Genomic DNA, 16,758 nt, shown 5'->3' on the forward strand with positions numbered 1-16,758 from the left:
AATTGTATACACCGAAATACGACGTACAAATCCCTCTATCACCGGAAATGTCGTAGGTCGGGTTGCACAAGCTGAATTGACAGACTGATTCCCGAGTATATAGTACTGGTTATAGATCTTTGATCCTCACGGCGTTGGTGGCAAAAACGACCCTATGGCTTCAGTGTTGCAGAAGTAACTCGGAAATGTTCAAATTACACCAAGCAACTCTTTCCTCCAGTAATTCTCCTCTGTATGCTGACTGAGATATTCAAAGTGCTGACAGCGCGGATTAGGGCAAGGGTAGGATTTCGGATATCGGACATGGGCTACACGACAAACTCCGTAACAAAACTCCGGCATCGTACAGCGAACAGATCAGTTGATTGGCCGTTAAAGTGGGCAGATTTTACCACTGATCTGGAGAGTGAAGACATCATTCGCAAGTGATGCGACCGTTGTCCTAATGAAATACGCATATTCGAATGTGTAGCTGTGGTATGTACGGAACAGAGGCCGGCTAGAAGAGAATTCAACAAACAACAGAAATAGCCCTGTAGTTACACTTGTAACTTGGATAAGATGTCTAGTGTTTCTATAACACGCATTTTGCATCTAATTTAACTTATTGTTTATTTAATCTAGCAATACTTATTAACTTTATAGTCTACATCTAGACAATCTTTTTGAGCACATTCTAATAGTTCTTCAATCTGATTATGATATAGGAATGAGAGCATCAAACTAACATACATATTATATTGAAAGGCAACAACGCTATACATTACTGGAAATAACAACATAGTCGACGAGCTCTCTCACAGTCAGGTGTAGACCAAAATCCCAATCGCCAAATTGTACGCTGAAAGCGTCTTCAAAAGACTCCTTGAGTTCAATGACCGAGAGCGAGTCAATTCCAACGTCTTGTAAACTCACTTCGTCTTTAATGGTGCTGACAGACTCCCCCGAATTTTCTGTAATTAATTCGAGGATTCGTTGCCTGATCCTTAATTTGGACTGAGAGTCTCCTGCCGTGACTGGAGAGTTGACTGCTGTGGGAGAGGATGGGCCGTCAAGTTCTATTTCGTGGACATGATCGATGTGCGCAGATCGACTATTTGTCGTAGAACTATGCGCAAATAGCTTGTTGTAGAGGTCTGCAATCTGTGAGAGATCTTGTGTTGGAGAAATCTCGTTGCCCAGTTGAGCACGTAGCTGGTTCACGAACTCAAGTTTCGAGAGCGAATCTAATCCTAGAGTGCCTAAGTTACTGTCGTTTCTGATCATGGCTGACTTGAGAGCGGAAGGTCGTCTTGAAACACTATCTTGTGCTACCAGAGTCTGCTCATCCATCTCCACAGTTGTCCTGACTCTTAGGCCGTGTCTGTTGGGGGTGGATTTAGCATGGCCATTCATATGGAATTGAGTCGTGGGGGATGGCGGTGCAGTGACTCCTTTTCCAATGCCATCATTACCAATCGGTGACCTGGGGGCACTGTTCATTCCAATGCCTTCCAACACTTTCTCAAGCTTTGCGATTGGGAAACGACTGAACTGGACGCCTGAACCAGTGAAAATCAATTTTCCATCCTTGGTGAATACAAACATGTCGCCAGCAACATGTGATTCGCTGCGTGTAGTGGCCATGGCATAGACCTTCCATGTGTCATGTTGGGGGTCGGAAAAGTCACAATCTTGCATGATGATGCTATCGATGCCTGTTGCAATAAACACTTCATCCACAGGACAAGTCTCACTGCTATTGATCAAAAGACCCACAACTTGAATAAATGTATCCAACGTAACTGTATCGCAAACAGCCACTGCTGTACTCTCGCTTGAACTTACTGACACCTTAGGGCGGCACACTTCAGCCACTGCATGGCGGTTGTTGAGGATGGTAATTTCTGAAATACCACGTAGGCTCTCGGCGTAGTTGACCACCCGGGAGAAGAGTGTATATGCTCGACCCGCCATGAGCCTCTCGGACTGTGGATGAACCAAGATTTCGTTCATGCGGTCTGCAAGCATTCGTTCATAGAGTTGAAAGTCAATGTGAGACGTAACACTGAATCTTCCTTTGGCATGTGTGGTTGGTCTGCCCTTTGACTCTTTTCCTGTGCTGCGAACCGTGAAATTCCAGGCCAAGTATTCACCATCACCTTCCATAAGCAGGGAAACGTCACGATTGTAATTGATGCCGAGCGCGCCTTGGAATGAAAGATTTTGGAAGGAAAGAGACTTGACAGAAACGCTGGGTTCAACCATCTGTGCTGCCATGACTACACATTCCATGTACATTGATGCTGGACATAGAGGCTGGTCACGAACTGCGTGAGCAGACACAATATCTGTAAACCGGCTTGTCTCACTATGGATGGCAAACTCAAGCGATGACCAGGATTCAGAGTCACGGCTTCGAGCCGTAACCAGTTTCAGGGGAGGAGTTTGGGGCTGGCTAGCGATCGTTCCAACTGCACCAGCTGAGCGAAGCCTTTCATCGACTGTTTTGCGCTCTTCTGTCACCAAATCCATGTATTGCAACCAATGCCGAGTCCGTTGAAACTGATACGGCGGAAGCCAAATGTGGTTGAAGACGTTGGACGTGACTCCATTCGGCGGGTGAGAGTAGAAACCATCAAAACAGGACACAGACATTCCTTCTTGCCAAAGTGTCAGGCTAGCCTGTGGTATGACATCAATTGGGCGAGCAATGTCCTTGGCCTTTAGCCCGAGGAAAGTATGTTGGGATGGATTGTGCGTAGCCCGCTTTACCATGGGAATGATAGGCGAGTCGCTGCCTGCCTCAAGCCATATACAAGGACCTAGGCGTTCTTCCAGCCTTGAGATTGCATCTCCAAAGTATACAGGCGTACGAGTATGTTGTACGATTCGGCTGGGTTCTACCGCGTGCTCGCCCTCATTAATCGGCTTCTCTGTAGATGTTTCAAGTGGGATCGAAGGTGCATTGAATTCAAGCTTTTGTGCTATTTCGTCAAGTTCTGGAAGGATTGGTTCAGTAAAGACAGAATGGAAGCCATGGCTTGTCTTGACTCGCGTATTGCGGGTACCCTTGAACCGGTTGTCGGTGGCGATGAGGTGTTCAACTTGACCAATACTCCTTTCAGTTCCCACAAGCACATGGCTCTTCTGACCATTGTAGCATGCAATTTCAATGTTTTCGTTAACAACGGTAATGATTTGTCGTGTTGTATCCAAAGTTGCCTCAATAGCGAGCATCGTTCCTCGTTCCGAACCCCATTTTGTCTGCACCAGAGTAGCTCGAGCAGCGACTAAATGGAGAGCATCCTCAAGCGACAAAGTTTCGGTCACGGCCATTGCTGTTAGTTCGCCAAAGCTGTGACCAACGGCAGCCTTGACCTCCAGTCCCGAATCAATCCAGCATTTGGCACATGCATATTGAAATGCAAAAGTTCCACATTGCAGGGCAACTACATCCTCGACCGGATCCGTAGCGAACACGGCAGGCAGAATAGTAGAATATCCCAATCGTATGACAATCTTGTTACACAAGTCGATATAGTGTCGGAGACGTGGGAAGCTGACGTACCACGATGGGTCGAGTCCGATAGTTTGCTTGCTTTGGCCCGAGAAGGCCAGCACCACGGATTTGGGAGAGGCTGGCACTTCGAGGCCTTCCTCAATCTTGTCTAGTGACCGAACAAGTGATTCAAGGTCATGTGCAAGACCAGTCCATTGGACTCTGTGATGTTTTCGGCGATGATAAAGAGTGTAAGCTACATCGGCAACTCGAGGCTGATTCTTGAGAACGTATTGAGCAAGTTTGGAAGCGTTAGCCTTTAGGGTGAAATTGTTTGTAGCACTCAAGAAGAGTGGATATTGCAGATGACTAGTTTCATGCATGTTTGTATCCGTGGGCAGTACATCGGTCATTGCTGTAACTATTGGAGCCTCTCCACAAATCAGAGCCGAATTGCTACCGGCAGCACCGTAACTGTTCACACATGCAGCCCTGAATGAGGAATTCCAATCCTGAAGCTCGGTTGGAATCCGGAGATAGTCTGGTTCGAGAGCAGGAATCTTCGGATTCAGAGACTTGAACCCGGCTAGGGGAGGAATCTTTCCATGCTTGAGCATAGCGAGGACTTTCATCAAACTACCGATTCCAGCGGCAGTTTCACTGTGTCCAACGTTTGCTTTCAAGGACCCCATATTCACAAACTCGCTTCTGTCGGAACCACCGAAAACTTCACGGACACTGGATATTTCTATTGGGTCACCAACCTGAGTGCCGGTACCGTGTGCTTCGACGTAGGAAATTTGTCCAGATTTGAGACCTGACTGGTTGAGCACATTCTTGAATAAACTAATCTGAGCGCGATAGTACGGAACGGTAATTGCTGGAGAGAGGCCGCCCTGGTTGGTGCCAACTCCCATAATAACACCCATAACATTGTTCCCATCGGCAACTGCTTGACGCAGAGACTTCAAAGCCACTAGACCGACTCCGTCGGCACGGCAGTAACCATCTGCAGTCTCATCAAAAGGCTTGCATTGTCCTGTGGTGCTCAAAAATCCCGCCTTGCCAAGATCGAAGTAATTGTTGACACCAGTGATAATATTAACGCCACCAGCGAGAGCCATTGGGCATTCACCGGACTGGATAGCTTTGCAAGCCCTATTGACAGCAACAAGAGATGCAGAGCATGCTGTATCAATAACTTCAGACGGGCCACTCCAACCAAAGTGATAGCTAATCCGCCCACTTTGGAAAGCTCGAATAGTACCGGTAGCCGTGTACGCGGTTGGGTTATAAGAACTTGTGTTTTCGAGGTACTCGGTATAACTTGCGCCAATGAAACAACCGACATTGTCAAAATCACCTCGTCGGTGAGTACGCAGATACCCACTGCCATCTAACGCTTCGTAGGCGGTTTCGAGCAGTAAACGTTGTTGGGGGTCCATGTACATGGCTTCACGAGGGCTGATTCCGAAGAAGTTACTATCGAAGGATTCAACATCATCGAGGAAGTTCCCATAGAGCTCTCGCTTGGCCGTTTGCTTGGCATCTGGTCCGACTGAACCCCGAGAAACTGTGGATAAATCGAATCGCGATGATCTTAGCTTTTCAACTCTGGAGGATCCCGCACTGAGAATTTCCCACAGCTCATCGATGGAGTTCGCGCCAGGCAATCGGCAACCAGCGCCGACAATAGCGATGGCGTTTTCAGGATATTGATCTAGTGTCCGCCCCTCTCTCGGAATGTCGTGTTTCTCAACATAGGTCACAATATCCAGTTTAGAAATACGGAGTTGTTTTTCCTCAAATGGCATCGTCGGAACACAGTTCTTTCTTCCGGTACCAAATAGAGCGAAAGTGTGTTCCTTTTCTGTTCTGCTGATTGCGTCGAGATCTTTTGCCATGCCATTGAGGAGATTGTACCATTCACATTTGTTCGCTAGAGTATTTTCCAGTACCTCAATAGATAGAGAAGCAGTTGTAGCTGAACTTCTCAATTCCTTCCCGGTTTTGTTTGACCGTAACGATGTCTGCAAAGAGGCTGCAGTGGGCAGCATCAACATACTGGGGTACTTGTGGCATAAGTTGATGAATTCCTTGCACAAGTCCTTATTTTCGGGATTGTGGACTTTGCCTCGGAGGTGTAATTTTGTGGCTTTTATGCCTTGACCTTCAGCGTAGGCTCGAAGTTCCTCCACAACATTTACAGGCCCAACAATACTTATTGTCTCTGGGTCCGTTATAGCCGATATATAAGTCTGTTTTTACGCGTTATATTATTAGAATCAGATTGTAAGACGTATAGTGAATGGACGACTTACTCCTGGGAACTTGGACACTATCTCCTCCGCCTGTCCTGAGTACTTCGTCCGTAGCACCACCGTTGTTGGCCCAGGAATATTTTCGTCATCTCCCAACTCCGCATAAGCTCCTATGGCGAGAGCTAGTCTTAGGGCGATACCTGCATTGTGAACAACTTCGTCTTCATTGCGAGACGCCGCTATTGCTGCTGCGGGCAACAATCCACCACAATAGCCTTGCGCTCCACCTATCCTAATTTCTTCGACAAACTGACTGTGAGTAATCTCTCGAGTTTCAAGGTATTGGAAGTATTGCACAATTTGCATGATTGTCAACAAAGGTAGGGAGATCATCCCTGACATGGTGTCCGTCCACTGCATCTCAGTTGATGTTGACGGTGACTCCGTTGCAGCAATCCAATCGTGAAAATGTCGTATATATCGAGGGCCTTGTGTCATTGCTGCGATCGCGGGATTCGTTTCTCCGAGAATCTGCCATGTTGTGAAGAGCGATTCAAGTATGGCAGTTCTAAATGGTTGGAGAGTAACGTTATTACGTAGATAACGACGAATCAGGTCTAGATAGTTTGCTTTTGGTGGTTTGTTTTGTGGGCAGAAGAATGCTGCCGAGGGCCTCCTGTCTAAGTTCTTGTAATCCATGTTGATGCTTGATAGCAATCTTTTCGCAAGAGGATGAGTCTAGAATATTGAAGAATTTCAACTGGACTTGAGAAAAGAAGTAATGAATGAAAAGGATAAGAGAAAGCGCGAAGTTCCTACGGAAGTGGGCGCCGAATTGAAGGAATGATTGCCCTGGCTACCTTGTGAGATGGTGTGAGTAACCAGAGCCTGTTGTATTCAAAAAGTAGAGGTGAAGTTTTACGTGTATAGATCTGAACTAATATGTGGTATATAAACGGATACATTCTGTCTATCACTAAAGCCTTAATATTGCTGTCGCATGATCCGAAACCCTAACCGCCATTCTCCATACACCAAGTTTGAAAACAAATGACTCTGGACCAGTAGAACGGACGACCTATAATGCGGAAACTCCGATAATCACTGTGTATCCATTGATAGACCTCGTGTCTTACCCCTTTCCTAAATCAAAGTCAAACCCTGTGCAAGAAGGGCTCCTACTTTCTATCGATAAGTCCGAGATCATCGGCTGTTGTGAGCCCAATATTAACTCCGCTACCATAGTTGACAGTCTTCAGGTCGTTCAGGTCGTGATACTCTCCAAGTTCAGTCCATTTTGAGATAATTTAAGTGAACGATAGGCTTCCATGAACCCTCTTCGAAAAATAAAAACGGTCGCCGAAAAATTATTTGTGGGTATGTAGGTATTCAAGGCATCATGTCTTCTCGCAATAACCTCCGACAATCGGATCTATTGTCGAAATTGTAAGGTAGAGATGGGCTTTTCGTATACGGAGTTACTTTGAATAATTGCTTGTCTGATGATGAGTAGCAAGAAGTGTCTGCAGTCAGCGTAGCTGAAAAATTGGTGGGATTTCTACATGAATTCCTGACCGCATATCTCAAATCTTATATTTCTGATGATTTCAAATTCAACTGTGTCGATCTTGTATAACTGAGTTGTATGTATAACAGGGCAGCGAATCACTCAGGCAAGATATCGTCGTACTTATAATAGTCACAGGAATTCTTATACTAGTCACAGAACCGGCTTACACCTCATTATTCATTGCTATTAAATTTTAGCTGCGGCCAGTCGAGCTCATTAAGTCATGTCAAGGAAGGTTTTCATAGCAAAGTAAATTTGTTAAACTACCTAGTTAGTCTCAACTTATGTTGTTTGTGAAATAATTTTCACCAGCGATTTTGGTAAAATCTATTTTGAACCCAGTAATTCATGTTCCAATACCTCCACTATGCTATTCAGCATCTTTCGTACCTCTTCCACATCCTGATATGCTTCGTTATAGACGAAACTTAGATCCAGCTGTCCGCGAAACTCCCAGAAGAAAAGATACGGTTGAGGCGTCAATGTTTCCACTCCAAGTCCAACCCTCGTAACCTCTAGTGGACCACATTTGGTATCGAAGATGGGCTTCACCATATCATTTACTCCTGTCACGAAGGACATGTCAATATAGCTTGGTGGGGGATTTGGCGGTGGTAGGCCCCTTTGAAGACCACCCAAGGCGATGATGGCAAACTGGCGGCGGGATTCAATGAATTCGGGCGTGACTCCATTGTCGTACTCACGCTGGTACTTCTCAGCGATTGTGAAGAAATCGTCGCTCGCCGTAACCTTGAAGACATAGCCGCCGGTGTAGAGCCCAGCAGCAACTGATGGATTATCGGTAAACGGACTGATCAGATGAGGTCGCAAGCTCAAACGTATAGCGCTCGCATATTCCAGCTCATCGTGTAGTCTAGAAGAAGTTAAAGGTTTCCCGTATTTGAAATTGATTTTTGCCAAAGCAGCATGCACGGCTGAGTACATGTCGAATTGTGTTTCGTTCGTAGCCTGCTTGATTGCCTGGGTTGTTTCTGTGTTAAGCTGTAATCTAACAGCTCTGGTACCACCTGGCCTTGCTGTAGGTTCACCATTATATGATATTCCAACACTTTCTTTCACGTATGTGTGAGTACTGGCATACTTAATAGCACTTGCCGTTATTTCTGGTGTTACAGTTTCAGGTAAGTCCAAGGCGCTTTCAACGCTAGGTACAAGACGAGTGACTTCTTCTCCCCATAAAACCCTCGGTAGGCCTCCCCCGTCAATTACTTCTTTTATTGCGTCAAAAAAGGCATCGATTAATTGAAACGCTCCATAACCGTCCGTACGCCAGTGAGAAGTATGCAGTATGATATCCCAGGTATCAGGCAGGAAGTGCAGAGTCATGAATTGACTAGGTTTCATTTCGGCAATCGCATCTTCTGAACCTTTGCCTTCGATTATAAAATAAGTCTCCTGCATCCAGAATTCCAAATCATTGTCAATTGGGACCGCATATTCCAAACTATCGCTTTCTGTAGCAGGCGTTGATGCTATGCTAGGATGACGGAAACGCAAAAGTTTCCACGCGTCAGGAAGGGTTGTCGCAGCCCACTCTGTTGCTGCTCGATTATCGCATGGTTGGAAAGTTGCGGTTGTCGTAACTGACCATTGTTCACGGCCTGCAGGATGGGCACGGTCGCCGATGAATTTGATGAGACGCTCGTTTTCGCCCAGAGGGCGTTGATAGCGATTACTGGTGACCTCGGCCCAAGACATATTGAGTGAATAATGTCGCAGTGTACACAACACAACTTCTAAATTCCGTTGCTAAACTTTGAAGTCTATATTTGAATGTTTTCCTCTAATGGTACAAATAATAGGGGACTCTGTGATATTTGTCTCAATTACTTTCTACTGTTACTACCTCCGTAGCTAACTTGAGGTCCGACGCACTATTCGCTTACCGAGGGAATATTCAATATCTGTAAATTCGCTTATTCAAAAGACTACCTGGTCGGTATTCATGTGAATTGTTATTTTTGTTCTGCAGAGACGAATTCACATTCGCAAAAATATATTCCGTTAGATCCGGAGTTTGTTTATTCCACTGGCTACATGCCTTGCTGGTTGATACTTAGTATTTGGTTGCGAAAATGGTATCAACGTTTTACTTTTTCAATATTTGAAATCTACTTGAGATAAAACGAGATAAGTATAGTTATAATACCCATATATTTACCTCAGACGAGTCTTTGGGAGACTTCCTTCTCAAGCTTTGGGTTACAGCCTGGCTCTACATTAGGTACCTAGGGCTGCAGCTGTCACGTGTTTTCTACGGGAAAAGACGTCTTTTCCCCATCGCCGACTCAGCCTCTGTCTTCCGATGTTCGATCTTTGCTATACCCTAACTACTACGTAGTAACTAAGCATCAAAGACTCACAAACATATTTGAGGCTTATGTCCGACATCTTCTGCGGCGCCAAAATTCCTCAATTTTTGGCTTGTTTGCCATCGCGGTCTCATTTCACGAAGGTTCGTATGATCGACAGCCGTCCATCATATTTGACACTGTATGAAGATCTCCATGGCTGAGTTTTGGTTTAGGCTGGATGTGTTGTAGCCTCATATGAATCCAATAGCCTTGTCGATCATTTTGATGTCGTTTCCGTTGCTGTGGGTTGCAGTCCATGCCTTGTTACACGAGGTCTCCTAAATATCAATAAAAGTATGTGACGTGTGGAGGAAGTGGCTACTGAAATGCAAAATGTCAATCGATATAGTGGATAGCATACGTGCTTGCTATTATGCATTTCTAGGATCGTTAAACCAATCGTCACTGCAATTACATTGTATTGAGTGACATTGGAAAGTAAGCCAGCAAAGACACTCTAGATGAAAATGGAGGATTGTGCACACAATTTGCGATAAATACTTGACTAAAATGCTTAAGAATACGGGGCTAATTTTTTGCGGTACGGAAATGACACGTTATTGGTTCCCTCGTCTGTGTTTGCTTGCAAATTGCGGGAATGGCACCGGAGTTTAGCGGACTCGGGAATTTCCAAATCCGGAGACATATTTCCCCCTTGAGGCGCGAACTAATTGGTGGCTATTGAATTGATTGACCCATCAATATTAGAAGAGTTAAGTCTGTCTGGGGTTAATGACTGGATGGTATCTTCTCTATGCTATTCCTCCACTTTCGCGACCATGCCGGCCTTTCCCCGAGTCCGAGTTGAGACGAATCTGTCCTGCCTATTCGAGAAAATATGACACCGTTTGCCTTTCGCCCAGCTCCAATTTCTTTGTTCTCTGCAAGTATTGTTCTTTGGAGCGTCTTTCTTATTTATTTCCCGTCATCCACCTGGCCGACTGTTGACTGCACTCTCTTACATGCCAGTTCAACCATAAAACCACTTCTGGAGCATTATATCCAATTCTATAACACCTGTCTCGCAGCCCATATTCGCCTCTTTCAGAAGCAAGAAATTATGGCTCCTACCAACAAAGCCGCTTGGACCGTCGCCGAGAAGGCCTACCCACTCGAGGTCAAGGAAGCTGAATATACCCAGCCTGTCGACAATGAGATCGTCGTCAAAGTCCATGCAATCGCATTGAACCCAGTTGATTTTGCCCGCCAAGCCATGGGTTCCAAGCTCTTCCCTTGGACAAAATACCCCACGATCTTCGGCACTGACGTTGCTGGAGAAGTCGTCGAAGTTGGCTCACAAGTTGCTGGCAGCTACAAGGTCGGCGACCGAGTTGTTGGTCTTGGTAACGGCTTGGAGAGCAACCGTCCGTCCGATGGCGCTTTTCAAGAATACGTCGTCCTCCGTGGAGACCTGGCCGCACACATCCCTGAGAATGTGACCTACGACATGGCTGCCGTTATTCCCCTCGGCATCGCAACAGCCGCCAGCGGTCTTTTCACCGATGACCAGCTCAAGTTGGATCTTCCAACATCCCCTGCCAAGCCAAAGAAGGACGAATGGGTCTTGCTTTGGAGCGGTGCATCAAGTGTTGGTAGCAACGCTATCCAGCTGGCAGTCGCAGCTGGATACCACGTTATCACAACCTGCTCACCAAAGAACTTCGATTTCGTCAAGAGTCTGGGAGCCGATTACGCATTTGACTACAACAGCCCCACAGTCGTGTCTGATATTGTCGACGTCTTCAAGGGGAAGAAGAGCGCCGGCGCCTATGCTATCGGATTTGTCGCTGCCAAGCCTGTTATTGAAATCATGAGCCAGATCACTGAAGGCAGCAAGTACGTTGCTGCATCCAATATGCCACCATCAGACCTCCCAGAAGGTGTGACCTCCAAGATGGTTTTCGGCAGTGCTTTGAAGAACTCTTCTCTCGGTGGTCACATCTTCAATGAGTTCGTGACGAAGGGTCTTGTTAATGGAAATTACAAAACTGCTCCGGAGCCCAAGATTGTAGGAAAGGGTTTGGAGAGCATTCAACAGGGACTCGATACTCTCAAAGCTGGTGGCTTGTCTGCAACTAAACTTGTTGTTACTCTGTAATCTCTGTCTCGTTTTAATTAATGTTTCCTTTTATTGCAAAGAAAACGCTGGAAGAACCGTTGATGTCACAGAACATCGGAGTGGAACGTTGTAACGGCCGTTTCGCGATACTTTTCTGGTGATTCCTACAGGCATTTAAGTAGTAATTACTTGAGAATGAAAAATAGATTACATCCCCCATGTGACACTTGTAATCTAAACGGGTAGTTACCTGTTCACTCTAACGTTATGTCTTTATGCCGAGTATACTCCAGATCCTGCACCATTAAGCTTGAGAATGGCACATACGACAACATTCACTCCCCCATATTTTTAACCCCAATAAAGTATAGTATGGATCATGGATGAGGCAGACGGCAGTGAATTATGATACCTACGTTACAAACCTCGCTATTATTTGAATATCTTGCATTGCATAGATCCCCCTTACTGGAACAAATTGATTAAATGAAGCACGTTCACGAATTAACTACAAAAGTTAAATACATTGTTCCAACTTCAAGTGCAGTTCTTCCTCCAGTTTACTCTTAATCCGACCAAATACTTTCTGAGGTGCTTCAGTATCGTAATAGGCATCGTTGTAGTTGATTGAAAAGTTGAGCTGCCCGCGGAAAGTCCAAGGATAGAACATCATCTGTCGAGTGAGGACAGTGACGCCGAATTCAAAGCCGGTTACCTCAATTATGGGAAGAGCTTCAAATGTTTTATCTTGATGATCACCATAGTATTTCGATTTGATAAAGTGGTCGACCACGCCTAGATTACTGTGCGTTATTCCACTGGGAGGATTGGGCGGAGGTCCAGCTGGCCGCGATCGCGGTGAGAGGAGAGCCTGTGAAGCTCCACGATACAGTTCCCGCAATGCCTGAGACATTTTGTCGGTATGCCAATTTTTGAACAGTTTCGTAAGCGTGGTGGTTTGTTCCTCGAAGCTGGCGTTCTTTGACACTTCGGGGGCAATACCAGTAACATAAGTACGACACGCGTGCGCTACGGTGTTGTATGGATTTTGAAGATATGGTCTGAAGCTCACTGCCATGACTGTGATATAGTCATTGACTTCTTTTGCAGAGGTCAATTCAAATGCAGCAGTTGCGAGAGCTGCGTGAATCGCTGCAGCTACTGTGATTTTGCGTGCTCTGCATTCATCGACAAGAGTCTTTGTGCTCTCGGCCGTAAAGGTAGTTACTTGCACAGCAGTCTGACCTGGAGGCGTCGTCCGGTCTCCATTGTAAGGCACCCCAATCGTATTCATAGTTTTCTCACGAAATTTACTCATGTCTCTGGCGGTTTCCTCAATCTCCGGGTTGCTGACCATCGGTGCTCCAGCTGCATCCTCTATACTAGGCGATATATTGGCCAAATCCTTTTCGACAGTCCAACCTTCTGGGACAGCACCCGAAGCCTTTGTGGAAACCAATTGAAATAGCCGGTTGAGTAACATACATGTACCGAGGCCATCGCAACGCCAATGTGAGATCAATAAAACGACCTGTGATGTGGCGGGAAGCCAAATCAATTCTGGCAAGTCGTGCAACTTGTAGTCTGCAAGTATTTCCTTCACACTCAAAAGAGGTGCTACTCGGAACGTTTTCTGAGCCCAATCCTCCAGGGCGTTCTCAGCACTGATTTTCTCTTCGTCACTGCCACTAGGGTAAACAGCTTCATAGCCGTCAGGGATGAGAGTTAAAGCGGGAAACTCAAACCGTAGTGCTTTCCACGCATTACGAAGCGCAGCGGTCGCCTCTTCCTCTGGATCAAGACCTGGACCGAATTTGACTTGACAGACTGTGTAAAGACCCCAGTGTTCACGGCCTGTGAGCTTGAAGATAGTGGACGTGAATCTGTAGATTTTCTCTGCGCCACCTAAATCTTTACGCCATCTACCTTCTGGGGCTTCTTTCCACTCCATGATAATTTTAACGTAGTCAATTGAACACAATATTGATGATCTGAGATGAGTTATGTTTAGCCCCAATGGGGTATAAATTCCACATATATCAAAAACACATCCACATCAGGCATGAATCGGTGAATTATCGCAGCTTCGATAACGGACTGGGAATATCGGGTGAATTTGAGTTACACCGGCAGGAAGATCATAATATTGTAGAAGGCCGGTCGTTATCAATAATGGAATATAGTAACGTTATGTCAATCCCGTTGGATGCCGTAACAGAAAGTCCGGTGATGTTGTTATCTTTCTACATGCTTGGCCCAACATCATCCATGCAATATTTCAGCGCCTGCAATTTGTTCAATTGGGCAAAATATGCCTAGAAACCGATAAAAGTATCAGTCAAATCTAGCATGTAGTATGGTCTTCTTGTTTGCTATTTGCAGTGATATACTTTGTCTCGAGAATATGACAGTCTTTCGCAGATATACTCCATTGCAACATTATCGAAGAGTGGATTGAGCACGAAAGCACAAAGGAGAAGAGTTAGGGTTACGTGATTGACGAGGGTACAATCTTTTAGCTAGTTATATAATATCAGAAACAGCCAAGCTCGGACACTAACTACCACTATCGCACAACCGGACTTCCACAGAGGCATGGAATGAAGTATATTGATTAGATGTATCTCGGTTATTAATGCATGAAGCTCATCAAATAGGAAACATTTACCGAGATCAACCAATATATTCGGCCCACTTCCTCCATTCGCCATCCTTCTCCGTTAAAGTACTAATCTCATCTTCAGGCAGACACACCCAAACATCACAATCACCATTGGGACTACCAGGGAAGAATACTAGAAGACCGGGAAATGCGACTCCAGGCTTGGGTCTTCTAACAAATTCCGGTTCACCTAAGATGCCGAAACTCGGAAACAATATCTTCCCTAGCCCGCGTACACTGGAGCAGCCAACATCTATCTCTGGGTTGAACTGCCCGCCGTATGTAATGGTCGACTTGTCGGGTGTATTCGCGATAAAAGTGGCAAAGCTGCGAATGTGATACGCCGTATTCTTGGCGTTGAGATGTTTTCGTAGATGCGACGCGATGCGTGAAAGCGACCAGGTAGTGAGTTGCTCGAAAGTGAGGAATGTGGAAACGTTATGGATCACATCTCCCATATAATCTTTTGAGATTTTCAATGCTGCACGGCCGTCCACGGCTCGTGCAAAACGCGACTTTGTCTGAGGACTGAATTTATGAGCGCGTGCGAGGGTAAAATGTTTCCAACATAGGGCGCTTAATGCATCGTCAGTGGAAATGAAAGGTACATCGGGATCTAGGTCTTTGCTCGCTATGTCTTTTAACATATCGAGTTTCTGTGCACTAAACCTTATCACATGATACTTGGCAGCAATTGGGTCGGACGCCACTAAAGGCGCAGCGGAGGTAATTGGCGGTCGAAGATGACTGCTGTGATCCAGCATTGGCTCCTTGGGGCCCAGCAACGGAAAGAGATTCCTTCGATCACGGTTTGCATGCTCCAATAACCCTTCTGGAAATTCTTCTTTACGCATAGCCATTGCAATCATCTTGATAGAACCGAAATGTCCGCCAGCATCAGCAGTGTTGTGGTGAATTAAGAAATCGATTACCAAACCGCCCTTGATGAACGTAGCATTGAGTCGAAGCACTCGTGAAGGATCTTTTTCGGAATCTTCAAATCGGACGGGAAATCCAGGTACTGATGTGAACTTGTCGGAATCCAACATTGAAATAGGTGCTTTGCGATTCTTCAGATCTTGGTATGGTGGACATGTCTCATCATTGGACAAGTCCCTGACATCGATTTCATATAGAGCGGAATTACACTCAGCCAGTTTGTAAAGCCCTGAGTTGATTTCCGATCTGCCTTCATTGATCACTTTGGCTCCCATCCAGGGTACTGCTTTTCGAACGCTGGCGATTGCCATCGAAAGATCACTCAACACCACTTCACGTGGTACATTCTCGGGAAGTGGAAATAAATAAAGAATGTGGGCATAGACCTGAAGCATTGGTAGCTGGCCAAGGACATCTTGGTAACGGTCTAGGTCTTGCCAATCTGGATATTTCTCACTGGTAACCGGTGGTGTAGACAGACCACTTTCTAGAGAAACATCCTTCTGTGAAAGGGAATCTTGCCTTCGCCGCGAAAAGTTGAATTTATTGAAAGGGAAATAAAGTTTCGCAGATGATATTATTCTCGAAATTGTAGAGACAAATAAGCCGGGTAGCCAGGAGAATATGGCCGCCATGGTATGAAACGGTGATTAATGCTGTTATCAGCAGAGGAAATGTAACCTGGAGGCCTGGCTTTGATTAGATATTTCTCGAATAACTTTGATAAAGGTAGTGCTATCCATTACATTCAATAATCAAAATCAAGCTATAATAAATTTGGCTTCATGCTATCTCCGAACAGGTCCCTCATGACAGCCTCTCCTGTTCTAGATCTATGCTAGGGCGGAAATCGCCGATTTTCGCAATTTATTCCAAATAAAAGTAAATCGAGTCCGATTAATAGATCAATGACTTTATCTATACGATACTGCTAACAGTGTGGCTGGTAACAGAAAAATATCATGCTTATCATCACGCGGAGTTTTACTTATTCGGCGGAGCGGCCATTTGTTTAGGGCATTTGATCGGAGTTTCCTCGACGCTATATCAACACACTGTATGAATGATTGGACAGGATTAGACATTTTTGGGATAAGATTTGACAATATAGTTGCAGTACCTTACATCTGAAGCCGATGCATGGGTCCCACTGACTATCAGTCATAGATTCGGTGTTGAAAGGCGATGTTTCCGATATAAATGAGATTGACCTAGACTCAAGCGCAGGCCGATGTCAGACAGAAGACGATAAAAGCTCAAATCTCCGTCAAGTAAGAATATCAACTTTAGCTCTGCACACTCTCAACAGTGCGGCACGTTCGTTCTGTCAGTTCGTACTTGTCTCTACATGACTTTTGGGTTCGTAACGACACGCCTGCCAAATTAGGCCGAACGAACATAATACAATAAT

At 45.5% G+C, this 16,758-nt stretch overlaps 5 protein-coding genes across 5 annotated transcripts; 1 reads left to right on the forward strand and 4 right to left on the reverse strand.

The window, feature by feature from the left end:
• Positions 1–756: 756 nt before the first annotated feature.
• Positions 757–6,441, reverse strand: EYB26_006404 (uncharacterized protein; the record flags this gene model as incomplete). Its single annotated transcript, XM_054265680.1, has 2 exons — positions 757–5,739; positions 5,803–6,441. 2 exons carry the CDS (start codon positions 6,439–6,441, stop codon positions 757–759), a joined length of 5,622 nt encoding a protein of 1,873 aa, XP_054121655.1.
• A 1,198-nt stretch (positions 6,442–7,639) lies between these two features.
• EYB26_006405 (uncharacterized protein) lies at positions 7,640–9,031 on the reverse strand (the record flags this gene model as incomplete). The annotated part of the gene is made up of 1 exon (XM_054265681.1): positions 7,640–9,031. The coding sequence occupies one exon, from the start codon at positions 9,029–9,031 to the stop codon at positions 7,640–7,642; it is 1,392 nt and encodes a 463-aa protein (XP_054121656.1).
• A 1,716-nt stretch (positions 9,032–10,747) lies between these two features.
• Positions 10,748–11,785, forward strand: EYB26_006406 (uncharacterized protein; the record flags this gene model as incomplete). The annotated part of the gene is made up of 1 exon (XM_054265682.1): positions 10,748–11,785. One exon carries the CDS (start codon positions 10,748–10,750, stop codon positions 11,783–11,785), a length of 1,038 nt encoding a protein of 345 aa, XP_054121657.1.
• A 478-nt stretch (positions 11,786–12,263) lies between these two features.
• EYB26_006407 (uncharacterized protein) lies at positions 12,264–13,697 on the reverse strand (the record flags this gene model as incomplete). The annotated part of the gene is made up of 1 exon (XM_054265683.1): positions 12,264–13,697. One exon carries the CDS (start codon positions 13,695–13,697, stop codon positions 12,264–12,266), a length of 1,434 nt encoding a protein of 477 aa, XP_054121658.1.
• A 722-nt stretch (positions 13,698–14,419) lies between these two features.
• Positions 14,420–15,982, reverse strand: EYB26_006408 (uncharacterized protein; the record flags this gene model as incomplete). Its single annotated transcript, XM_054265684.1, has 1 exon — positions 14,420–15,982. The coding sequence occupies one exon, from the start codon at positions 15,980–15,982 to the stop codon at positions 14,420–14,422; it is 1,563 nt and encodes a 520-aa protein (XP_054121659.1).
• Between the last annotated feature and the right edge of the window lie 776 nt (positions 15,983–16,758).

The sequence above is a fragment of the Talaromyces marneffei genome, chromosome 5, assembly GCF_009556855.1.
Source record: "Talaromyces marneffei chromosome 5, complete sequence".
Lineage (NCBI taxonomy): Eukaryota > Fungi > Ascomycota > Eurotiomycetes > Eurotiales > Trichocomaceae > Talaromyces > Talaromyces marneffei.